The 25,704-nt window shown below is 43.5% G+C and overlaps 2 protein-coding genes across 7 annotated transcripts; one reads left to right on the plus strand and one right to left on the minus strand.

Moving 5' to 3' along the window:
- Window positions 1-8: 8 nt before the first annotated feature.
- rinl (Ras and Rab interactor-like) lies at window positions 9-12,777 on the plus strand. Of its 5 annotated transcripts, none has more exons than XM_024442424.2 (12): window positions 9-688; window positions 928-980; window positions 1,224-1,389; window positions 4,460-4,568; window positions 4,701-4,773; window positions 4,881-4,972; window positions 5,235-5,317; window positions 8,311-8,542; window positions 8,876-9,511; window positions 9,709-10,026; window positions 10,157-10,288; window positions 11,569-12,777. In XM_024442424.2, the coding sequence occupies exons 2-12, from the start codon at window positions 934-936 to the stop codon at window positions 12,201-12,203; spliced, it is 2,523 nt and encodes an 840-aa protein (XP_024298192.1). In that variant the 5' UTR covers window positions 9-688; window positions 928-933; the 3' UTR covers window positions 12,204-12,777. The 5 variants fall into 5 exon arrangements, with proteins under 5 accessions (XP_024298192.1, XP_024298193.1, XP_042151938.1 ...); XM_024442425.2 differs by having other exon boundaries at window positions 11,618-11,806; XM_042296004.1 differs by lacking the exons at window positions 9-688; window positions 1,224-1,389 and having other exon boundaries at window positions 953-980.
- Window positions 12,778-16,207: 3,430 nt separating this feature from the next.
- On the minus strand, window positions 16,208-25,321 carry LOC112266085 (homeobox protein meis3-like). 2 transcript variants are annotated; one of them, XM_042296008.1, is made up of 13 exons: window positions 24,914-25,321; window positions 24,404-24,487; window positions 21,253-21,392; window positions 20,872-21,046; window positions 20,648-20,698; window positions 20,445-20,495; window positions 20,102-20,251; window positions 19,783-19,891; window positions 19,375-19,520; window positions 18,337-18,413; window positions 17,934-17,992; window positions 17,668-17,754; window positions 16,208-17,391 (listed from the first exon to the last, which is right to left on the minus strand). In XM_042296008.1, the coding sequence occupies exons 2-13, from the start codon at window positions 24,413-24,415 to the stop codon at window positions 17,201-17,203; spliced, it is 1,248 nt and encodes a 415-aa protein (XP_042151942.1). In that variant the 5' UTR covers window positions 24,416-24,487; window positions 24,914-25,321; the 3' UTR covers window positions 16,208-17,200. The 2 variants fall into 2 exon arrangements, with proteins under 2 accessions (XP_042151942.1, XP_042151941.1); XM_042296007.1 differs by having other exon boundaries at window positions 24,908-25,320.
- Window positions 25,322-25,704: the final 383 nt, after the last annotated feature.

Here is a 25,704-nt window from a genome sequence, read left to right on the forward strand (position 1 = left end):
TTTATTTCTATGTAGTGTATTGTAGCCATTAGTTGAACAGAAAATACTGTTGCACACTTACACTTAGAATCCCATCTTTTATTCACCATCTCACCCTCCATACTCACACCACTTCCCTGACTCAGCTCTTAAATGGCAGTGTTTGTGAATCCATTTTGTTTGTGTTTTCACCTCTATAAAGTGCAACACACAGATTTGTCTGTGAGTAAACGAGCGAGAGATCAGTATTATTCAGGTCTTGAGGAAAAAAGGCTAAGCAGACTCATTTCTTTCTATGTTAAGTGTGTTAGCAAGGTTAACCACATGAGGGGGGTGGGAGATGGAGGAGGAGAGAATGAGAAAACAAAAATAAGTTGAGAACATGTGAGCAAGTGAAAGTGCAACATCAAATGTCAAGGTGTGTAGTCGAGTGTGGTAGAGGCAGGTAAAGCATCGACACAATACATACTTCTGACGGAACAGCGAAATACTATCTCGCTAAGGTACGAAGTCTGCATTAGGATTTTTTTTTACCCTGTCATTTTTCATCAATAAGATAAATTGTTGAGCAACGTAGTTAGACTGTGAAAGGACAATCTGTTGGCACAAGGTTACAACATGAAGAGATCTGTGGAGTTTCTGTCGGGCTGAAGGGAAGCCACATAAAGTCACAGCTACTTTGAAAAGAGCCATATAGGGCCTATTAACAGTAAGTAACCCTTATTAGTGTCAAACTAATGTATTTTGGGTGAACTATCCCTTTAAATGTGTGTTGAAGAAGGATGTTATCACTCTTCTATTCCAGAATAACTTTTTCAAATGGTCATTTTTTTCTCATGTTCTTTAAAAAAAAATCTTTAATGTTGATGTATTGGATTTAATCTTAATCTATTTGCGGTTGGCATACACTAAACATTTTGCACACTATGTTTCTGTGGTGTCCTCTAGTCTGGGATGATGAGGGGATTGGAAGATCAGGATGAGAAGGATGCCTCTCACAGGTGAGGATCTTTTCTCCACCCCATGGATTGGATCGTTATTAGGGACCTACTCGGGGTATAGATCTCCGTTTTATACAAGCTCTGGCGGTTTCCAGGACACTGATTAAACGTCGTCCTGGATTGAAAGGCATTTTAAATCTTACTTGTTTTTTAGTCCAGAACTAGGCTGGTAAACCGCCCCTGTATGCTGTAACAGCATATTATGGTGCCTGTAATTACCCCCTGTTGTGCCATTATCTCTAGAGGTGTGAGTGGCACGGTGAGGACAGAGAATGAGGTTACTGACGGAGTTTCAAGGAGGCCCCTGACTCTGCTGGACAGGTTGCGACTGTGTCAGGACGCCTGGGCCCCTGGGGGCCCCTGGGATAGAGACGGTGCCCATGCTGCCCTCTGGGGCCGGCCTGCTGGGGTGAGTTCCCCCCCACTACCCTCAACCATGAGGTCAGATAGTAGATAGTGGCATGGACCTACACAGTATGTGTCTGTCCCAAATGGCACCCTATACCATATATAGTGCACTACTTTTGACCAGGGCCCATATGGCTCTGCCATTTGGGATGGGGACACACTGTGTAGGTCCATGCCACTATCTACGATCTGACCTCATGGTTGACCTCTCTGTATTCAGGCCCGTAGGCCTAGACTCCAGGTCACCTTGGTACATTAGGTTAGCATGTGGACAGGCTGCGATATTACAGATGAAATGGAAGCAGGCACTTACAGCATGTCGAGTTGCACTTGCAGTTCTCCTTACTTTGCATAAAAGCAAATGAATGCAGAAGTGCTGCATGTGTGAGAGAGTAAGAGAGGAGAGACACAGATGGACTGAAAGAAAGAGGAGCAGACTGAGTAGTGGCGTAGAAGTTGATTGTTGCAGAAAGTATTTTCGGTTTGCTAAAGAACCCCAGCTATTTTAAGGACCCTTTCTTAACAAGACCAGCCTCTGAGACAAGTGAGTACGGTGAGACAATGGTGATCCAGTATCTGGATACAGCATCCTATTACACTGTAAAAACGACTGTATGTCAGGGTTTAGGTTGAATTGGTGGGATAAGAAAAGCACTTTAGCAACGTTTTTTCCCCCAACACATTATCCATGTGGATAGGCAGTAGCACTGTAAGAAAGAGCAACACTTACATGTTATTCTTGACTTTTTCAAAATGCTGTTGTGTTACAGCCTGAATTTAAAATGGATTAAATTGAGATGTTTTGTCACTGGCCTTCACACAATACCCCATAGTGTCATAGTGGAATTATATTTTTTGACATTTTTACATAAGAGCTGAAATGTCTTGAGTCAATATGTATTCAACCCCTTTGATATGGCCTAAATAAGTTCAGGAGTAAACATTTTCTTTACAAGTCACTTAATAAGTTGCATGAACTCACTGTGTGTGCAATAATAGTGTTTAACATGCTTTTTGAATGACTACCTCATCTCTGTACCCCACACACACAATTACATGTAATTTCAAACATAGATTCAACCACAAAGACTAGGGAGGTGCCCTCGCAAAGAAGGGCACCTATTGGTAGATGGGTAAAAAATAGAAAAGCAGACATTGAATATCCCTTTGAGAATGGTGAAGTTATTAATTAAACTTTGGATGGTGTATCAATACACCTAGTCACTACAAAGATACAGGTCTACTTCCTAACTCACTTGCTGTAGAGGAAGGAAACGGCTCAGGGATTTCACCATGAGGCCAATGGTGACTTTAAAACAGTTACAGAGTTTAATGGCTGTGATAGGAGAAAACTGAGAATGGAAAAACAACATTGCAGTTACTCCACAAAAGTAACCTAAATGACAGTGAAAAGTATTCAAAAACATGCATCCTGTTTGCTACAAAGCACTAAAGTAATACTGCAAAACATGTGACAAAGCAATTAACTTTGTCCTGAATAAAAAGTGTTATGTTTGGGGCAAATCCAACACAACATATTACTGAGTAGCACTCTTCATATTTCCAAGCATAGTGATGGCTGCATCATGTTATGGGTATGCTTGTAATCGTTAAGGTCTGGGGAGTTTTTCAGGATAAAAAAAAGAAACGGAATGGAGCTAAGCACGGGCAAAATACTAGAGGGAAACCTGGTTCAGTCTACTTTCCATCAGACACTGGGAGATGAATTCACCTTTCAGCAGGACAATAACCTAAAACACAAGGCCAAATCTATACTGGAGTTGCTTACCAAGAAGACATCAATTGTTCCTGAGTGGACGAGTTACAGTTTTGATTGAAGTCTATTAGAAAATCTATGGCAAGTCTAGAAAATGGTTGTCTAGCAATAATCAACAACCAATTAGACAGAGCTTGAAGAATTTTGAAAATAATAATGGGCAAATGTTGCACAACCCCAGTGTGGAAAGCTCTTAGAGGCTTACCCAGAAAGACTCACAGTTGTTATCGCTGCCAAAGGGGCTTCTACAAAGTATTGACTCAGGGGTGTGAGTACTTATGTAAATGTAATACTTTAATATTTCATTTTCAATAAATGTGCAAAAATATTTTTTAACATGTTTTCACTTTGTCATTATGGGGTATTGTATGTATATGGGTGAGAATCTATTTAAGCAATAAGGCACGAAGGGTGTGGTATATGGCCAATATACCACGGCTAAGGGCTGTTCTTATGCATGACGCAACGCGGAGTGCCTGGACACAGCCATTAGCCGTGGTATATTGGCCATATACCACAACCCCCCGAGGTGCCTTATTGCTATTATAAACTGGTTACCAACGTAATTGGAGCAGTAAAAATAAGTGTTTTGTCATACCTTTGGCATACAGTCTGATATACCATGGCTGTCAGCCAATCAACATTCAGGGCTCGAACCACCCAGTTTATAAATATCTATAGTCCCATGTTGAATTCAGACTGTAACACAACAGTGTCGAATAAGTCAAGGGGTATGAATACTTTGTGAAGGCACTATCTAGTCATTGCAAATGATGACATGAACAAAGTTAATTTCTCTTCCACAGGTTTAGTTGATGATATGCGTCGATATTTAAAGAACTTGATATTAAATATCGTTTGCCATGCATCAAACTGCTGATACCTATAGTTTGTTTTTGACTTGACTCAAAGTGAACATACCAATGTGTCTTTCGCTATCACAGTCAGTCATCTATTCCTGAACACACTGTTCGTCAAACCCACTTCCTGCAGTGTGTCTGTAGGTCTATTGCGTGTGTGTGTGTGCGCATGCTCACTTATTTCGCTGTGAGTTTTTGGTGCGTACATGTATTTGAATATGTGTGTGTTATTTGTGCTTGCACATTCTCTGCCACTTAGTTAGCGTTGGTGTGAGGTTAGCCTGGCTTGCTCACTTCTCTAGGCCTTGAATGACTGTTCCACAGAAAAATCCATCTTGTCCTTTTCTGTGAAGCTGCTCTGCACAGTCAAAGTTTCCTAACAACCAGACACAGTGTAATGAGGCTTCTCGTCACCTCTCTCTCTCCTTTCACAGAGCTTCCTGGTGTTGAGGGACTCTGCCTCCCAGCCCGTCCTGCTGTGTGTGGCCACTGGAGGAGAGAGTGGACATGTCAGAGACAACCCCATACATCGCACTGGTGCAGGTAGGCAAGACAGACACGCATGCATTTTGTATTGACCAGAACCTCAACATTCACATACTTCCCTGTTTAAAAAAAAGTTTATCTCAAATTTGTTTTTTGCCTTATAATAAACTCTCTGTTCTTCTTTCTCAGCTTATCAGCTATCTCAGTCATTTTTAGGGTTCTCTGATCTGGCCCAGTTAGTGGTGTTCTACTCTATGAGCAGGTGAGTTACAACAACCTACGCTATATACTGTATACTAACTACAGTATTTATCAGTTATGCATCTGATGTATTTCATTAATCTCTCTGTCTCTCTCTCTCTCTCCCAGGGACGTGTTGCCAGTGTGTCTGTTCATCCCTCCGTGGCTCTACAGTCTAACAGATCAGCCACAGTCCAACAGTCTGTCCCAGCTGGGTCCCAGTAAGTCTAAATTCACCCTCTCCATCTCTCCTCTTCCTCACCTACGCTCTCTTCCACTTATCATCTTCCTTTCACTCCTTCTGCACAACTATCTCCTTGTCATCCATCCTAGTCACTTCATATCAAACGTCTTGTCCTCTATGTGCTCCTACTTTTACTCTACCTCCTCTTACTCCTCTTGACGACTACCACCTCCTCTTCTCTCATTCTAATGTTTGATCTATTTTCCTCCCTCTCTTTTTGTGTGCCTGTTTGTATATAGAATCCTGGCTGTGTCCCACCTCTGACCTCCAGCCTGATCACATGACTCAGAGGGCTCCTGGTACTGCCATGTGCACCATACAGGTAATCAGTTGCATTCATAGCTTCATAACATGTCTATAAAGGTTGGGACCTATTCACTGTCTTGTATTCCCCTTAAAGTGACATGTAGCTGGAGACCCACTCTAGCGGATGTGTTGCCATGGTTTGACATGTGGTTCACACAGAAAAGCGGATGTCTGCTTTGGGTTCTCCTAGTGCTTTGTAATGTTACCCAGTCAATTGTCACTCTCAGCATCATAGATGAGATGCAGTGTACCTCAGTACAGACTGACGTCACAGGGCCTTTTGCTCTTCATTCAAAGAGTTGTATCTTACATTTGAATACTGCATGTCCTTTTTCAAATCTATATACAGTGAGGAGAACAAGTGTTTGACACACCTCCGATTTTGCAGGTTTTCCAACTTACAATGCATGTAGAGGTCTGTAATTTTTTATCATAGGTACACAACTGTGAAAGATGGAATCTAAAACAAAAATCCAGAAAATCACATTGTATGATTTTTAAGTAATTAATTTGCATTTTATTGCATGACATAAGTATTTGGTACATCAGAAAAACACAACTTAATATTTGGTACAGAAACCTTTGTTTGCAATTACAGAGATCATATGTTTCCTGTAGTTCTTGACCAGGTTTGCACACACTGCAGCAGGGATTTTGACCTTCACCAGATCCTTCAGGTTTCGGGGCTGTCGCTTGGCAATGCAGACTTTCAGCTCCCTCCAAAAGATTTTTTATTGGGTTCAGGTCTGGAGACTGGCTAGGCCACTCCAGGACGTTGAGATACTTCTTACGGAGCCACTCCTTAGTTGCCATGGCTGTGTGTTTCGGGTCGTTGTCATGCTGGAAGACTCAGCCACGACCCATCTTCAATGCTCTTACTGAGGGAAGGAGGTTGTTGGCCAAGATCCCGCGATACATGGCCCCATCCAGCCTCCCCTCAATACGGTGCAGTCGTCTTGTCCCCTTTGCAGAAAAGCATCCCAGAAGAATGATGTTTCCAGCTCCATGCTTCACAGTTGGGATGGTGTTCTTGGGGTTGTACTCATCCTTCTTCTTCCTCCAAACACGGCGAGTGGAGTTCTAAAAGCTCTATTTTTGTCTCATCAGACTACATGACCTTCTCCCATTCCTTCTCTGGATCATCCAGATGGTCATTGGCAAACTTCAGACAGGCCTGGACATGCGCTGGCTTCAGCAGGGGGACCTTGCGTGCGCTGCAGGATTTTAATCCATGACGGCGTAGTGTGTTACTAATGGTTTTCTTTGAGACTGTGGTCCCAGCTCTCTTCAGGTCATTGACCAGGTCCTGCCGTGTAGTTCTGGGCTGATCTCTCACCTTCCTCATGATCATTGATGCCCCACGAGGTGAGATCTTGCATGGAGCCCCAGACCAAGGGTGATTGACCATCATCTTGAACTTCTTCCATTTTCTAATAATTGCGCCAACAGTTGTTGCCTTCTCACCAAGCTGCTTGCCTATTGTCCTGTAGCCCATCCCAGCCTTGTGCAGGTCTACAATTTTATCCCTGATGTCCTTACACAGCTCTCTGGTCTTGGCCATTGTGGAGAGGTTGGAGTCTGTTTGATTGAGTGTGTGGACAGGTGTCTTTTATACAGGTAACGAGTTCAAACAGGTGCAGTTAATACAGGTAATGAGTGGAGAACAGGAGGGCTTCTTAAAGATAAACTAACAGGTCTGTGAGAGCCGGAATTCTTACTGGTTGGTAGGTGATCAAATACTTATATCATGCAATAAAATGCAAATTAATTACTTAAAAATGTGATTTTCTGGATTTTTGTTTTAGATTCCATCTCTCACAGTTGAAGTGTACCTATGATAAAAAATTACAGACCTCTACATGCTTTGTAAGTAGGAAAACCTGCAAAATCGGCAGTGTATAAAATAACTGTTCTCCCCACTGTAGGTTTTAAAGGCCCAGGGCAGTCGAAATTACGTTTTTATTGTGTTTTGATATCATATTGTACAACAGAAGAAGCTAACACTGTAATTATACCAGTAGCTAGGTTTCCTTCCAATTAGGGAATATTCTAGAATCTGCATGAAGAAAATATGCACATTTTCCCACCAGTGCTGTTTTTCCACCAAACGGACTTGTTGTCGATAGAAATCAGTGCGTGATGACATAGTGCACACAAAATGTACATTTTCGCTTAAGTTTTCAAGTACAGAACAAAAATTGAAAGTTCAATGTGCTTCCATCGCATTTTCAAGTCTACTTTTGTCACAAAAAGTGCTGTGTTAAATAGCAAATGTGACTACTCTGGTCTTGGCACATGTGTTCTAGCCAACAGCTCACAGATACAGTGAGGATAGACTACTTTAAATGATGAGATTATTATGGATAAGAGCAAGAATAATTGTATTTATCAAATGGCAGTCAAGTATCGATCATCATGTCACCAGAATAAGACCCTCAACATTTATTGGAAAGGAGCATTAACATCACAATGCACTTTCACCACCCTGTGAAGTTTATAACTTATTATTATTTATTTTTTTACCTCCTTTTTCTCCCCAATTTCGTGATATCCAATTGCGATCAAATTACTATCTTGTCTCATCGCTGCAACTTCCCAACGGGCTCAGAAGAGGCGAAGGTCGAGTCATGCGTCCTAACCTCTCTTCTTAACTCCCGCTTAATCCGGAAGCCAGCTGCACCAATGTGTCGAGCAGGTGCCAGGCCCGCCACAAGGAGTCGCTAGAAGGCGACTTGATTGAGAAAGATTGTTTTGCTGAAAAAAAAACGTTTGTTTCTTTTTGACCATTTTAATGCAAACTAATATAGTAAGGTATTCATTTGTTCCCCAGAAATGATTTGATATTGAGATAAAAATGGCCTTTAATACTGAAACCATAAACCATTGTATTGTATAAAATTCAAATCATTCTCCAATGATCATTTTTAATTTTCGGAAAGATCCTCATGTGGTTCATGCCTTTTAAATACACAGTCAAGCTCCCTCTCAACGGTGTCTTCTGTTCAATAGCTGACAGCAGCCAATGGTGCTCTGTGCATCATCAACCCACTCTATCTTCATGAGCATGGCGATGACTGGCTGACCCATCAACCAACCAGCCCACAGCGAGTTAATCGGACAGCGAATTATAGGCGTGAGAGACGACTGAGTACAACAAGACCTTGGTCAGGGTCGGGCCTTCTTACTAAGAGAGCTATCTCAATGGAGCAGGAGTCCTACAGCTCCAGGTCTGATAATCCAGGTAAAGTGATTTTGCTGTTAAAGGCCCAGTGTGGTTAAAAACATTATTTACCTATGATTTATATTTATTTCCACACTATGAGGTTGGAATAATAAAATTGTGAAAATGATGTAAGAGCTGAAATGATTTGATATTGAGATAAACAAAAATGGCTGCATTGGACCTTGTTTTATTATTGTCCATCCTGTCTGTGGGAAAATGTCACCGCATGAATCATCCTTCTCACTGTAGGAGCTAATGAGAAATCATAGAGCCATTATGCCAAAACCAAAATCAACCAACGACGAACTGACATGTTTGGTCTTGTCTCCTTATCTCCATGGTCTCCTGTAGTTCAGGCTACCCCGTCTCCCCCCACCCCAATAGGAGGGGTGGTTATGAGGAGGCCCAGTAGGGATGCTTCCATTGAGTCACTCGACAGAACCTGGACCCAGGACCGCACTACCAGGCCCCCCTCAGACCCAAAGCCCCTGTTCAGCCCTGCCCCTCAGTCCCCTCACAGGGTGTCCTGGGTTGAGGACAGGGTATGGCTCTCCAAACCGCCACCCCCCTCCCTCCTCCGCCCCCCCTCCCTGGAGATGGACTCGCTGTCAATCAGCAGCATGGAGGAGGAGCCGGAGTCGGTCACCACCCCTTCCCACTCCCCCCACCCCTCGCATCGTTTGGCCGACAAGGTGAAACACCGCCTCTCGGCTGTGGGCCTGGCCATTGGTGGACTGGGGTCTCCACAGAAGAGGATGACCAAGCGGGTGCAGGAGCTCAGCAAGCGGAGGGGCGGTTTGTTTGCCGAGGCAGTGATGGGATTCGTTGAGATGACCCTGGGGGCGGCGTTTATCCCTGGAATGACAGGTGCGGACCTGCTTCAGGAGGTGCGTACGGCTCTCACTGCCCTGAGAGAGACACTGCTGGACTGTCCTGAGATACACATCCTCATAGACAGTATGGCAGACACACCCGATGGGGAGCTGGGTGAGTCCATCCATTAACAAATTAGTGTTCGAAAACAGAATATCACTACTATTATACAAAAAAACGGTACGCTTTAGTTCAGGATGCACTACAAAGCCAAAACAGACAAATACTCAACTACATAATTTTCCAGAATTGGTTTCTAACACCTCAGTCTCTCCTTATCCTCCATTATCTCTGTCCTCTATCTACATTAGATGCCATACTGGAGCTCTCCCTACACAAGGTGGCCCTAAAGCCTGTGAGCGCCCACCTGTACACCTGCCTCCAGAGCTGTTGGGACCATGACGGTAGCCTGCGGAAGCTGAGGGAAAACCAGCGGCTCCTGGAAGGCCGGGGGGTGGAGGAGCTGGAAGGGACACCTGGGGCGGGGGTCCCTGACCATGTCACCCTGGAGAAGATCCAGCAGAGGTGGTCAGCCATGCACCAGTCTTACTCCCCCAGCAGGAAGGTCCATATCCTGCTCAAGGTCTGCAAGACCATCTACCACAGCATGACGTCCAATGCCAACCCAGGTGGGTGGTGCAGGGTAGACCTGCTCAGCCTCAGTATGTGTATGAATAGAGTTGGTTAGGGTATTTCTCTCTATTAAGGATAATGTTTGGAGTTCTTTGACCTTTGACTCCCTCCTCCCCTCTGTCTCAGGAGTGGTGTATGGGGCTGATGACTTCCTGCCGTGTCTGACCTGGGTGCTTCTGCGTAGTGATGTGGTCACTCTGCAGCTGGACACTAACTACATGATGGAGCTACTGGACCCCACACAGCTGCAGGGAGAGGGTACGAATTATACAGACGTATCATGCAGCCACAGAAACATGTACAGTACCAGTCAAAAGTTTGGACAAACCTACTCATTCAAGGGTTTTTTATTTTTTACAATTTTCTACATTTGACTATTTTTCTAATAATAGTGAAGACATCAAAACTTAAATAATGCATATGGAATCATGTAGTAACCGAAAAAGTGTTAAACAAATAAATATTAAATAAATATTTTAGATTTGAAATTCTTCAAAGTAGCCACCAGCAAAGCACCATCACACGTCCTCCTCCATGCTTCACGGTGGAGGTCATCCGTTCACCTACTCTGCATCTCACAAAGACACAGCGGTTGGAACCAAAAATCTCAAATTTGGACTCATCAGACCAAAGGACAGATTTCCACCGGTCTAATGTCCATTGCTTGTGTTTCTTGTCCCAAGCAAGTCTCTTCTTATTATTGGTGTCCTTTAGTAGTGGTTTCTTTGCAGCAATTCGACCATGAAGGCCTGATTCACACAGTCTCCTCTGAACAGTTGATGTTGAGATGTGTCTGTTACTTGAACTCTGTGAAGCATTTATTTGGGCTGCAATTTCTGAGGCTGGTAACTCCAATGAACTTATCCTCTGCAGCAGAGGTAACTCTGGGTCTTCCTTTCCTGTGGCGGTCCTCATGAGAGCCAGTTTCATCAAAGCTCTTGATAGTTTTTGCGACTGCACTTGAAGAAACTTTAAAAGTTCTTGAAATGTTCCGCATTGACTGACCTTTGTCTTAAAGTAATGATGGACTGTCGTTTCTCTTTGCTTATTTGGTCTTTTACCAAATAGGGATATCTTCTGTATACCACACCTACCTTGTCACAACACAACTGATTGGCTCAAAAGCATTAAGGAAAGAAATTCCACAAATGAACTTTTAACAGGCCACACCTGTTAATTGAAATGCTTTCCAGCTGACTACCTCATGAAGCTGGCTGAGAGAATGCCAAGATTGTGCAAAGCTGTCATCAAGGCAAAGGGTGGCTACTTTTGAAGAATCTCAAATGTAAAATACATTTATTGTTTAACACTTTTTTGGTTACTACATGATTCCACATGTATTATTTCATTGTTTTGATGTCTTCACTATTATTCTACAATGTAGAAAATAGTAAAAAATAAAGAAAAACCCTTAAATGAGTGGGTGTGTCCAAACTTTTGACTGGTACTGTATGTGTACATGGACACATACACCTTATAGTAACCCCCTTTCTGTCTCTGTTTCTCTACCTTATGTCTGTCGTCTCTCTATTCTGCAGGAGGTTACTACCTGACGTCCCTGTATGCTTCTCTTTTCTACATCAGCAGCTTCCGCCCTCGTCTCGTCACGCGCCAGCTCAGCACCGAGGCCCAGCAATCGCTGAGCCAATGGCATCGCAGGCGCACCCTGCACTGCAACCAGTCACGACGCAGCATGAATCGGAGGACCCTCCGGAGACCTGGGCACAGTGAGAAGGGCAGGGAAAACTCCAGTTACGCAGAGATGGAAACTGGCACAGGAAGTGTAACTGATGCCCCACCGGCGCCCTCTAGTGTTGTGGCCAAGGCATTGCACATAATCTCAGAGGTGGTGGTCGCAGTGAGGGAGGAAGAGGGCAGCAGAGCAGAGGGCCAAGGATCCCCAGCTCCACAACTCCAGGCCTCGCCTCGGAAGGAGAAACCGATTACAGTAGAAGAGTTGGACGGACATCCAGCAGGGAGTGAGGTGGACTGGGAGGGAGGGGTCAGACCATGGAGGTGTGTTGTAGAGGGTTTAGAGAGTGAGGAAGGGCAAGCTAGTCTCCATAGGGTCCATGAGGAACTCTGTGCCAGGTCAGTGGAGCTAGATGACCAGACAGACACACAGATAGGTCAGCAGAGGTCAGAGTGGACTGGGCTGCCAGTGGGAGACTGATGACCCAGAGGAGCCAGTCTGTCTAGAACCCTGGGCTTTGCCTGCAAACATATTGTAATGTAAACTTGTTGAGCAAAACATTTATTTTACAATTCCTGGTTTCAGTTGCATTGAAATTCACCCAATAAGGCATGAAGATAATGGTCTGACTAGGCTGAAATTAGGTAATTTGAAATATGTGCTTTAAAATTTTTGTAGAATATATTTCCCACGAGTGTTGCAAATTGTGACGTTTGTAATATTTTCATTGTAATTCCTTAGAGAAATTACTCTCAGTGGGGCCAATTAAATGGTCCATTTGGGGCAAATGATGGAGGCTAGGCCATCAGCAGGCTGGCTCCATGGTTAGAACACTTGATGTATTTTACATGTTGACCACTAGGTTGCAGTACCACACCTTTTCTGTCTGTTTCGTCTTGGTTGCAGTAGTAGTCAAGCATGATAACAGTGGAGCTCGTAAGCATAAGGATGTTGAGAAAGGGAGAGAAATGTGTTGAGATGCCTGAAATAACAGCTATAACGAAATGACTGTTGATCTGTATTATGTTGTGTGTAATATATACTCTGATTTTAACTTGTCATTATATTATTTGAATCTACATTATTTGACCATGCATTAGAATGCTGTATGGCGGGAAAGACAGCATTATAGACATCTGCACAGTAGAATACTTTGATGCTAAAGAGTGAACAGTGGAGCAGACAGGTCCTTATTTATACAAGCACATGTATTACAGACACATGGTACATAGACACACAAACAAGCGCGCACACACGGACCTACTGTAATATATACATATGCAAATGAACGCACGCACACGTGCCCTCCTACACATTCATACATATGGAAGCGCCTCATTCAGAATTTTAAATTAGAAACCCAATCAAATTTGCCTAATGAGACATTGGCATTCTGCCTGCATTTCGATCTTTTAACCAGGTCTAAGAAACATCTGGGCTCTTCATCAGCCCAGTCAAACCTGATGGGAGCGAGACTTAAAACAGCTACTACACACACCTCTGACATATGATCACGTGATATATTATGCATACATAGGCCTACATTACACATTCAGTCCAGCCATAAATTAGATATATGGCGGTGGCGAGCGCACAGATGGCAGACGCCGGAGGCATTTAAAGCTAGGATTCGCTAGCTAGCTGCAGCTAAACATAGGAGCCGTCCTGCTGCAGAGAGAGAAAAAGATGGTCACACAAAGATACCCACTCACATACGCAAAGTGCATGCACATCCAAGCACAAGGCAACGCCAGGACAATATACAGACACACACATACTGAAAAACATGAATATTCACACTAACAGTATATCACAATCACCTGTTCGTCACGCTAAATGTAAACCAGTATCAGTGTGCCTGGTGTGTTTCCCCTCCCCCTTGATTGACAGACATCTAACGAGCAGCTGCTCTAATGGGCCTGGCAGCTTCTCCTAATAGTGATAAATAGATGAGAGGCATTTGTGAATCAGGACCAAACACTTTTCAATCAATTATTCACAACATTACTCCAATTTATGCATCATCAGGCTGCTACACATCCCGGTTGTTCCCAGGCTGGAAACAGTGTTTGAACTCGGTGGTAAATGACAGTAGGCGCTGAAAACTCTGGTTTTCCTCTCTCCCGCTGACAGATAAAATGGTTCCTTTTTTTCATCGCGTCCTGCATGAGTTTTAATGAAGGCTTATGAAAGTGAGTGGAGCGTCATCGTACGTTCCTGACCTGTCTGCTCTGACTATGGTCGTTCCATATGGGACATCACGTCACCGAGCTGCTCAGTCTGTCACTGTCTCTCTGGCCTCCACTCTTATTTTGTTTGTCCCTTTGTCCTATTCTGCTCTTTCATTCGTTGTCACAAACCGCTTCCCCTTGTTGAGGTATTGTAGTTGGACACTTTTCCTCTAGATTTCTCTTTCTCCTCCTCCCTGTGCGCTGCTCTCTTCTCCTGGTCTGAACTCTGACAGGTGTGTAATTGAATGATTGATGATAAACCAGAGGATCCTCCTCCTCCTCCACACACAAACACATGTGCACGCACACACATTCGGCATTTTGCATTCCTGCTTAAAAACAAACCACATACACACGGACATCTGAACTTCTATTTTCTTACCAATAGTTTATTTGTTCGTCTTTTCGTGCACCTTTTCATTCCTTCAGAACTGATGGCTACGTCATGCATACATATAGAGTATGCATAGGTCTTTTTTTTCTCAAAACAAAATCCTCAAAGCATTTATGTAACACAAATCATCTGTAACACACCTCTGCCAAAATCATGCTGTGATTCACTATATTTGTACAATTTTTGTCACAAATATTGAAGACATTTGGTTTAGGTTAGGTTTCAGTTATAATGACAACGCTGTATGCCCCCAAAATGTGTGTTATAATATTTCTTCCTGCTCCAGCCTTCGAGTTCCTCCACTTTAAGGTTATTTCATTATTAAGATAGACTTCGTCGTCATAATGACTTCACACTATACGTTTCCCTCACTGAGCTCTGTTGCTGTACACACTGTTCTCTCTCCCTTCTCTCTCCCAGTATTGGCACATTTATGCAATGCAATTTCCACTAGCTAATGGATTTTGTGTTTGTGTGAGGCTACGGACTCTAGCTATCAAAAGCAATCATAAAGTGAAAACAGTATGAATAGCATCTCACTGCTGCTGTCTGTCTGTTGGCTCTGAGATCTCCTTCTGATTATCATACAGTCAATTGTTTTCTTTATGGGACCATAGTGTTTAAATAATAATAATAGTACATTTTATTTTAAGTGCTTTTCAAGCTCCAAAGTCACTTTACATAGTCAAGATAATAAGAAGGATGAACACATTCATAAATGAACTCCTGCATATGGTCAGGAAGCTCGATGTGAACAATAGACCTGCAGTGCAACAGATTATGAACCAACTGTGTGTCCACGGATTGGGGACAAAATGTACAGCTGGGACATGACTAGCATGTCTGGAGGGTAGCGTGACAGGATGGACAAGGCGAATGAGTGTGTGGACAGGAAAATAAGTGATGGGACTTAGGGTCAGCCCTAAGGGTCAGAAAGCCAGGCCATTTCCTGTTGACCCTTGTATGAACTCTGACCCCTGCTGCAGGCTGCATCTATCACATGACAGAGGTAAGGTGGGGATTGAATGGATGGCCGGGTGGAGGAGGAGGGTTTAGGCCATGCCAAAAGCATTTGAATTGTGTTTGACATTTAATGAGTAATCACTTTGGCTTGGATTTGAACCTTGTTGCACATGGCCCTGCAGATGGGAGGAGGTATGAAGTGAATGAGAAAGGAATGTGGAAAGATTGAGTGAAAATGAGGAGAAAAAACAAACAAAGATCTAAACTAAAGGAGAGGGGGAGAGAGGTCAGGGAGGATGCTTGGCTAGTAGAGAAACAAGAGAAGGGGATACAATGCAGCTGCAAACATCCGTTGAAAATGAGCCAAATAGCATATAGTGACAACATGTAATTGTACCAGGAAGAAAATACGAATATTTTCAAGATGACCTATTACCGATTTGTGTATTTCACTACTGTGTATAGCTTTCACATTTAACTGCAAATAATTAGAGGGCAAACTCAAAGAATAAGTAATTCACACATTTTTACAAAAGAAAGCTTTTAATACTATAAGTATAATCATAACTGTAACATCATTATCATCAATTATCATCATTAACATTTGGAAATAAATTATTTGATCAGACCCATACAGGACTGAAGAAGATGCAGCATGTGTAAAGTCCTTTGGCTGTCCTCCTTAAACCCAATGGCAGACAACATGGACCATGAAATGGTTCGACAGGATCGTGTGTGTGTGTGTGTGTGTGTGTGTGTGTGTGTGTGTGTGTGTGTGTGTGTGTGTGTGTGTGTGTGTGTGTGTGTGTGTGTGTGTGTGTCTGTGCGTGTGTGTGTGTGTGTGTGTGTGTGTGTGCGTGTGCGTGTGCGTGTGCGTGTGCGTGTGTGTGTCTGTGCGTGTGCGTGTGCGTGTGTGTGTCTGTGTGTGTCTGTGCGTGTGTGGGTGGGTGGGTGTGCGCGCGTGCGTACGTTCACTGTTTGACCTATGATGTGGATCCCACAGTAAACCCCACTATTCATGTCTGACAGGATCTTAAGGAGGTAAGTGATCAACTCATTCCAAACGTATTTAAACAAACCAAGGTACTGAGAGAGACAAATTGAGCTCATTCATATTGTATTCGAGTCATGCAGAGTGACGCCCTGGAAGATCGCTGTTCACAGGACTTTTGTGAGGTCGCGTCTGTCTGACACACACATAAATACAAAAATAGATCTAAAAAAACTCAAATTAAATTAAATAAGGTGGAGAGGGGTCAGAGTGCATCACTCTGGCGTCCTGTCCAATCACAACACTTCAAGCCTGCGCTGTGTGAGGTCATAAGGCTGGGAGGAGGGGCGTTGAGGGTTATAGAGGTTAAGGTGACACAGGCAGACCAGGAGCTGTGTGTCCGACATGTGTCCTTCTGTCTTTCTGCTTGGTTGGCCAGTAGGCCAGGTGGGAGAGAGAGGCAAGTTGGCTGATCAGTGGTCCGTGTGGGGTGTTCCTCTATGCTCCTAGAGGGGGCGCTATCCTGGGAGTCAGACAGCTCACTGTCAGCATAGAGTATGTAGAGAGGGAAGGGGCTGAGGACGCTCGCCTCTTCCACCCTGAAGAGGGTTTGGCTCACACTCAAGGGCTCAGTATGGTGTGTGTCTGTCTACGTCTGTGAGATGGAATGTAAGTATGTTATTGATGGTATAAGAGGGGCCAGCGGTGGTATGTTAAGGGCAGTGTATGAATGTTGCAGACAGTGAGTTGAGTGGGTTGAGTGACTATGTGGAGGTCAGGGAATGTAAACATTTGGACTGCGCCATGCTGTCGTAGTTAGCGTGTGGCGGGTGTGTGAGCCCCCATCTCCCCCAGGATGGCCCCTCTCTCCCCTCTCCTTCACACCCTTCCTTCTCAGTTAGTGGGCGTGTATGTCCAGGCCCTGGCCTATAAGGGGATCGGCGGGGTGGGGGTGGGGCGGCGGGTGCAGCAGCATGGCGGGGTGGGGGCCGGGGTAGGGGTGCAGGGTTGGGCCGGCGTGGGGGTAGCCAGACTGGGACAGCAGGGCCCCGGGGTACTCTGCTGGAAGAGACGGCATCCCCTGAAGACCTGCGGAGAGAGAGAGAGAGAGAGAGAGAGAGAGAGAGAGAGAGAGAGAGAGAGAGAGAGAGAGAGAGAGAGAGAGAGAGAGAGAAAGAGTATATACCACCGAGTGTGCACCAAACAATTGGTAAAAACACTAGGGTCATGCCCACCTGGCATGACCCTAAAACACTAGTTCACCATAGCGAAACCTTTTAAAACGGAAAAACTGAAAGGAGTCAGTTTTATTCTCTTTGTTGCCTAAATGAACATGGCCCAGTCGTCCTTATCTCTGTCTCTTACCTGCTGCCCTGAGAGCCAGGTGGGCTTGGCCGTCCAGTCCGTAGCCCCCCAGTGCTGCTCCCTCTGGGCTGTAAGGACCGCTTTGACCTGGTCAACCAAACACACACCCACATCATTCACCTAGCCTGAATGTCCATATAGATCAGCTATACACATATTCACTCAAAATACACACCGATAGCATTCATACAACCTAGGAATGTATAGCTACATCAGTAACAATACATTAGAGCGGGAATACAGTGATAATAACATGGTATTATTACCTGAGCGATTTGACTGGTCAATCATGGGCTGTACTATTCTCCGTCTTGCATTGATAAACCTGGGGAGGAAAAAGGGGATACGAAAAAGCGGGAGAATAGAAGCAGAGAACACAAAGAGAAGGAGGATGGGATAGAAGGAGAGTCGGTAGAGGCAGAGAACACCAGTTAATAGAGAAAAAGACTAACGCGTAGGATATTAACCTTTCACTTTTCAACCACTTAAACCCTTTCATGGTTCACCGTCAAGCCACATTTAGAACAGAGGGCATATGGATCTCTGGGTGATAATGGATTGATCAGTATTGATGGGGTCAGTGAAGGTCACGCTAAGGACCGAGCGACGAGGGACACAGTAGTAAAACACACGAGCTGGTCATTGGTTATTGATCAGGGGGGTACTGACCAGTTGTTGACCTGCAGGATGGTCAGTCCTGTGTCCTGTGCCAGCTGCTTCTTCTGCTCCTCCGAGGGGTATGGGTGCTGCGAAGGGACATTCAGAACAACGGCATTATGGATTTGCAAAACTGGTTAAGATTCAGCAAGAGCATGTTTAGCCTTTGCTTTTGGCATACATTATCATTCCATAAAATCATCAAATGTATAATTTTGGCTCACACATACACCACACACAAATGACCCCACCACTATCTACGTAGAATGAAAAACCCAAATCATGTATGAAATAAATCAGCTAGACCTATAACCATTAGATGAATACTAATGGCTGCCATTACATCTAAATTCAAGTCAAATTCTATGAACTGACGTGACCCTTAAATTGCAGCAGCCCCTTTCCCCTTCTCTCTCTCTCTACCTCTCTCTCTCTCTCTCTCTCTCTCTCTCTCTCTCTCTCTCTCTCTCTACTCTCTCTCTCTCTCTCTCTCTCTCTCTCTCTCTCTCTCTCTCTCTCTCTCTCTCTCTCTCTCTCTCTCTCTCTCTCTCTCTCTCTCTCTCTCTCTCTCTCTCTCTCTCTCTACTCTCTCTCTCTCTCTACTCTCTCTCTCTCTCTCACTACTCTCTCTTTCTCTCTACTCTCTCTCTCTCTACTCTCTCTACCTCTCTCTCTCTCTACTCTCTCTCTCTACCTCTCTCTCTCTCTACTCTCTCTCTCTCTCGCTCTCTCTCTCTCTCCTCTAGAACAGTCATAATTAGTGAGAATGACTAGAGTTTTTAAGTATAACTACTAATTATCAGAACTACTACATTTCACCATTAATTGTTCTCTCTCTGTTCAGAACTATTCAACATTTAACGTCTTATTCACACATTATCTCTCTGTCATTTAATTATAATTTCAACTTCATTTTTTTTGCATTACCCTGTACTATGTCCCTTTCCTCCTTTCATCCGCTCCCTCTTCTCTCGGCTCCCCTCCTCTGCTTTTCTCTGCTTCTATCTGTCATTCTTCTCACTATTATTTCTACTGTCTCTCTTTTCTCACCGATAAATGCTGGAAGAGCCATGCCCTCATGATGTTGGTTGCCAGTTTGGGGAAAATTCCCCTCTTCTTGTTGTTCCTTCTGTCTCGGTCCGTCTCGTCCTCCTCTCCCGTACTGGGGGAGGCCACGCCCCCATCCAAACCATCCCCTGCCAGAGGACAATAGAGATATGGCATTAGCACAGTACGCGTGTGTGTGTGTGTGTGTGTGTGTGTGTGTGTGTGTGTGTGTGTGTGTGTGTGTGTGTGTGTGTGTGTGTGTGTGTGTGTGTGTGTGTGTGTGTGTGTGTTAACATGTCCAATTGATGTCAGGTTTATGTGTGTACGTCGATTATGTTGTCAGCATAAGTGATTGTAAAGATGAGTGTATGTTTGTGCAGGTGTGTGTATGAGTTAGTGTGTTAGAGGTACCCGTATCGCTGCAGTTGTCTGTGCTGTGTGAAGGCAGGCCACATGACATGCCAGGGGTCCCTAGTGGAGTGGACGCACAGTCATCTGGGTCCCGCAACCACGACTGATTCTACAGAGAGCGAGGGAAGGAAAGAGATAGAAACATATTGAGATTAACAGGAAAAGATGTGAGAATGTAGCAAAAGAAATGAACATTTATTCCCTCTTTAGTGACAAGTATTTTGCCCAATAGGCAAAATATAGAAGTATAGAGATATAGAGATATACTGAGAAATCTGAGACTTTTCAGCTCATTTTTCATCATTCAGGTGTCACCTACCTGCTCTGACAGACTGGTGCAGGAGCCAGTGAAATCCTCCACGTCAGACTTGGACCCGCCCTCCCTGTCATCCAAAATCAGGTCTGTGGGCATCTTGCCCTTCAGGCAGGTAATGTAACGATTGCAGAAGTTATCACACAGGTCATGAACCTGGAGAATAGAAGATGAAGAAGAGGGAGAAGAGATGCTGTCAGGAAATAGCATAGTACTGTAATGGTTTAGGTGTATGATGGCTAATCATGTTTGGTTTGCCTGCTTTCAGCAGTCACTAGTCTGAATCATAAAGGGTAAGAGGAGACAGAGACAGAGAGAGAATAGATTTTAGATGAGTGAAGAAGCATACCTTTTCCAGCTCCAACAGGTGGAAACGTAGTACCTGAATGGCCTGGATCATCTGAGGACAAGAACAGATTGGTAGCTATGAACACAATGCGTTTGAGTTATTCTTAATCGATCTCTAAATTACTGTGTGTGTCGATACATGTAGGTTATGAGCATTTGGTTCTTTTGCTGTTACAGTATATACATTTGTATTTATTTTCATACCAGGTTGTCCAGTTCAGGATTTGTTGAAAAAATGGGCTTCTCTGAGCGAATCTGAAACACACAAGTAACGGCGTCCACGGTCATTTGGATAATGGTTGGAGCTCGGAGTTTAAGATTTCCCCTGTACCCTGTAATTGCACCTGCAACCCTGTACATGTGACTATTAAACTTCTAATCTAAAATCCAATCCTGAATCACTGCCGGCTCGGAGGGCTGTAACTCACCTGTTTGGCGAAGGCTGCGATGTCATCGTTGAAGGAGTCTGAGGAGCATACATCACTGTGATTGGTCAGGCCTTGGAGGTGGGGTGGCACTGAGAGGGCTGTAACATCCCGCGGGGAGCAGGTGGCCAGCTCGCACTTCTCAAACACCAGGGCCAGAAGTGGAAACAGGGGATGTCTGTGCACACAGAACACACAGTGTTATCACATTATGGACACGCACACACACACACACCTCACACACATGCATGTACACAATACATACACACATCCAGGAAAATGCATATAGGCACAGAGCACACTGATAGTAAAAATACATGCATTCTGTTAGAATGAAATGAAACAAACACACACTCTGTACTGAAATAGTTATTTTCTGCTCACCCATAGATCTGGTCCCTGTGGTGTTTGAGGGAATCTGGGACAGTGTGGCCATAGTGAGGGGGGGGCAGTGACCTCATGACCTCTCCATACCCCCCCACGGGCATGCCCTCTGACCCTGAGTAGTGCACCAGGTCTTCATACTGAGGAACAGGGGGGAGAGATAGAGAGAGAGAGAGGGAGGGAGAGGGAGAGAGAGAGAAATTAGGAGATGAGGCCCCCTGTGAATATGGAAGCAGATCACTTCGAAGCTGTATCTAATTTTCTCTCCTCCTTCATAAACACTGACTAGAGGCTCCTTGCTGAGCCGTTTTTCAGAGGGAAAAGCTACATCCACCCTGGGACAATTGACATGAGATAAACAAACACACAGAGATTCATACATAAACATGAGCCTATGCTCTCTATCTCGCTGTCAGTCTCATATCTCTCTCAACATTACAGAGCTGATGTGTGTTCAACTGTAGCTGACTTCAGTCTCCAAGGCTTTTCAGCAAAAGCCAGTGGTTTTCTCCTGGATTAAAGCATGGCCAATCATAGTCCCATATGGCTGCGTGATCACAGCGTGCACCTGCTCTGCGGTTTTGTCGTGCCACCTTTTGTTTTATGAATACTCGCTATTAACACAATCACCACTATCAGATTCCGCGCCTTTGTGTACTCAGGAGCTCTCTGATTACAGTGCGACTGTAGCGGCTGTGCGTCATCTGATCAAAGCACCAAAATCAAGAAGATTAATTCTTCAAATGTTCCTAAAAGGCATGAGGCTGAGAGAAGGGCTTCATATGTGAGAAATACTTACAGTGTTAATACGAGTATAATTTATTGCAATCCTCGTCGTAATCAGGATAGTTCAAAGAGTAGAGCTTAGTTCGCTATACAATATATAGGCATAGGCTATATAGCTCTTTTTTTTTCAGCAATTCAGTTGAACATATGTTTTACCACATAGGCTATGACATACATTAGAAATATTAATGCTAACAATTAACCACATACCAGTGGATGGATAGCATAGCACCATGCGCTTCCTTCATATTTTGTTATTGCAGTTGTTTTAAGTAATAAAACTGTTAGATTAAACTATACAAATACTTGTTTGAACTTGCAATGTCCAATATATTCAATACATACAAATCACTTTCCACCAGATTGCCTATTGGCACAAACTAAGTTTGCAAACATTCGACTATAGGCCTATTTGACCAAATCCATTCTACAGTTTCATTATTCAGACAAATACAATGTATTTCATATGAGTAGCCTATGTTCAAAATAAAAAGCAACAATGGGAACGTAAATTAAAATTCGTATGCCATGTTGTCCCAACACCCTGCTTATTTCAATCAAAAGTGATAGAGTTTGTGAGAATAGTTTTCCATTTAACATACATGTAGGCCTAATACTCGTAAATCGTTATGTGAAAACAGAATGGTCTGCAGGTTTCCAAACGGATGCCTTTTCTTTCCGTTATTGAAGGTCGCCTAATAGCCATATGCTCAAATGACAGACTAGTGTCACCAATTGTAAACAGTGGGATACACTGTATATTTTACAGTGCATGGGACAACATATATCATTTATCAAATTCACTTCCCATTGCTGCATATAACCGGAATTAGGCTAATTATGGATAATTGACTGACACACTTTCTTGACCTTGTTTCAGTGAACTAAAGTAGCCTATAGGCTATGTCTGAATTGTAATCAAATTGGACAAAGAAAGTACCTGTTTTGTTGACTTTAATTTGCGTGAAGTACTACATTCTTAACAGGATTACACTAATATAACGAAAAGCAAATGTAAAATGCTAATAAAAAGCGCTTGCGTAATTGTCATCTGTAGGCCTAATTACAGTAAACCGAAACATTCTATCCGGAAAAGTTTATTTGATTTGCACGACCCGAAGCCGATGACACTCGGACTATATGACAACATTTCTTAATTTCCTCACTCAACTGCAAGCCGAACGTGTTATTAAAACACAGATAACAAATATCCTAAATTTCATCTGACCTATTATTCTTTTTAAAATTGTAATTACATACAGAAAAGTGCAACAGTTCACTCTATGGGAGTTTGACTAGTTATTCAAAAAAGATGGTACCCTATGTCTGCAGCCTTTGGTATTCCGCAGGTTATTGCTGTGTGGGTGTGTGTGTGTGTGTGTGTGTGTGTGTGTGTTGTGTGTGTGTGATACAATGTCAGGAGTAGCCTACTATGGCAATTATCTTTAGGAATGGAAAAAGAGTGGCCACTGACTGCATAGTGCACATAGCAACGAGATCTGCGAGCCGTGGACTCACTGTAGCAAACGAGTTGACCTACTTAGCGACTTGGTCTGCCTCTCCCTGTCTCTTTTTCCTCGACCTACACTCACTACACATCATACTGTATATAGACATATCATGTCTTTCCACTTTCACAGCCACTTTTATTGGCCCTATAATCGACTGTTAATTGCTGCAGAAAATACACATTTTCACTTTTAAAGAAACTATATTTCAAATATTTCACTATACATATTGAAATCCAGAAAACGTTTATGGCTATCAAGGGAGACGTTGTACACCCTATATAAAAGCTATTTGTTTATAGTCCTAAACCTCTTGCAAAGTAATGAGAATAGTATCATTCTGACACTTGCTCATTTATACGTGACCCTATACTGAAATATAAAGACAAATGAACAGCAAATTTATAAGCAAGATAATATATGTGAAATGTAGCCTATATTAAATGTATATGATGTTTCCACATGTCAAACTAGGCTGCTTGACATTATGTCGACACGTTCCCTAATGATTTAGGTCAGGTCAGTCTATTAAGGAATATTCAGAGTATGCACAATTATGTCAATAAGGTTATTCCTTCTGATAGATTGATGTGAACTCCTTGACATATTGCTGCTGCCTTCATTGGCCCTGTATAGCTGGGAGCTTTGGCCTACGCGAGGGAGGACAGGGAGGGAGGCGAGACAGGCAGCGAGGGGCGCTACATCAAAACGTAAGGACCGAGCAAAGAGGCAAAATTCTACATAATAACCAAACTAGCAAGATTATTATCTGGAGAGAAGGATACGCACTACCGTGACACTTCAAATGATGAGTGAGTGTAAAGTATGCAGTAGAATAGAGTAAACAGCCATCATACCCTCTTATCCATGCGACACGGAAGCCAATCCTACTCTGGGAAGGATGAGACCAGACCGGCTGTCCAGCGCAGGCGTTCTGCCTCCTGTATACAGATTATTTGATGAAAATAATGCGCTCTTTAATATACTAATAGAGGTGAAATTATAACAGTTGTAGAATCAAACCTTTAATCTCATCATTATTAATTAAGAAGGGGTTTGGTTATAAAAAAACAACAGCTGACCCTGAGTGTACCGTGATTAGGCTATAGCAATAGCCGAGGCTACTATGGGCTACAATACACTACATGTAATTCCGAAGTGAATCGAATCGTTACTTTTATTGCAATCAAGCAGCTTTATGATCCAAACTTAGAGGTGCACGACCATAAAAGCGATGTGTATTGAACAGCTATCACGAATAAGAACATATAAACCAGTAGGCTATTTTACATGTAGGCATCAAAGATTATAGAAATACAGTACACTATTTTAGAAAAATATGATTTCAGAAAATATCCCACCGAAACCTAGATTTGACGTGTAGGTTATAGTCACTCTCAGGCGGTGCTCGTGGTATCCTGCATTGGCTTCGGTTTCGAGAGCGCGCTGGTGGGTCCGCACGTTATGTCTTTGGGTCCGGCTCGCAGGCGAGATGAGGAGAAATTGCGTCCTTTTTGGCCGTTCTCGCTGTCCATGGGCTGTCGCGACAGGCTGGAAATTTTCACAGCGACATGGGCGATGTTGCTTTAAACATTGAGAGAGGCAGAGACCGTGAGGGGAGAGATGGTGGTTGGGAGTTGTTTGGGGGGTCAAAACACGACGGGGTCTCTAACCCCCACCTTCTTATCACACACACTCGCGCATTACAAACCCAGGATCCCCTCGTTTTATTCCAATGGCACGCTCTACACTCACATAGCATGCATTGGCACAGTTTATTCGCTCCCTTCCATGACAAGTTAATATCTGATAACTCCAAGATTTGAGCGCGAGCACAGCATTTTCTTAATATTATCTCGTCGTCTTTATATTCCATACTCTGCAGGATAGTGCGCGCATTAATTAATGGGCGCCATACAATCGTTATTCCTACTGAAAATAATGTCCGTATTGTTTCCAACACTCGCCTCAAGCATCTGCGGTATCCCAACTCTCAGTAACTGCATTTGTTGTTTTGAGTAGCATGTCAAATTAAGTACAATTCACAGAAAATGCTGATGATTCTTTCTGATAGGCTATATTAACATGTTGGTTATTGGCCGCACAATTCAGAATTCTGATACCATTCTGTAATAGCCAGGTTAATTTAACAACCCTG

The sequence above is a fragment of the Oncorhynchus tshawytscha genome, linkage group LG13, assembly GCF_018296145.1.
Source record: "Oncorhynchus tshawytscha isolate Ot180627B linkage group LG13, Otsh_v2.0, whole genome shotgun sequence".
Taxonomy (NCBI): domain Eukaryota; kingdom Metazoa; phylum Chordata; class Actinopteri; order Salmoniformes; family Salmonidae; genus Oncorhynchus; species Oncorhynchus tshawytscha.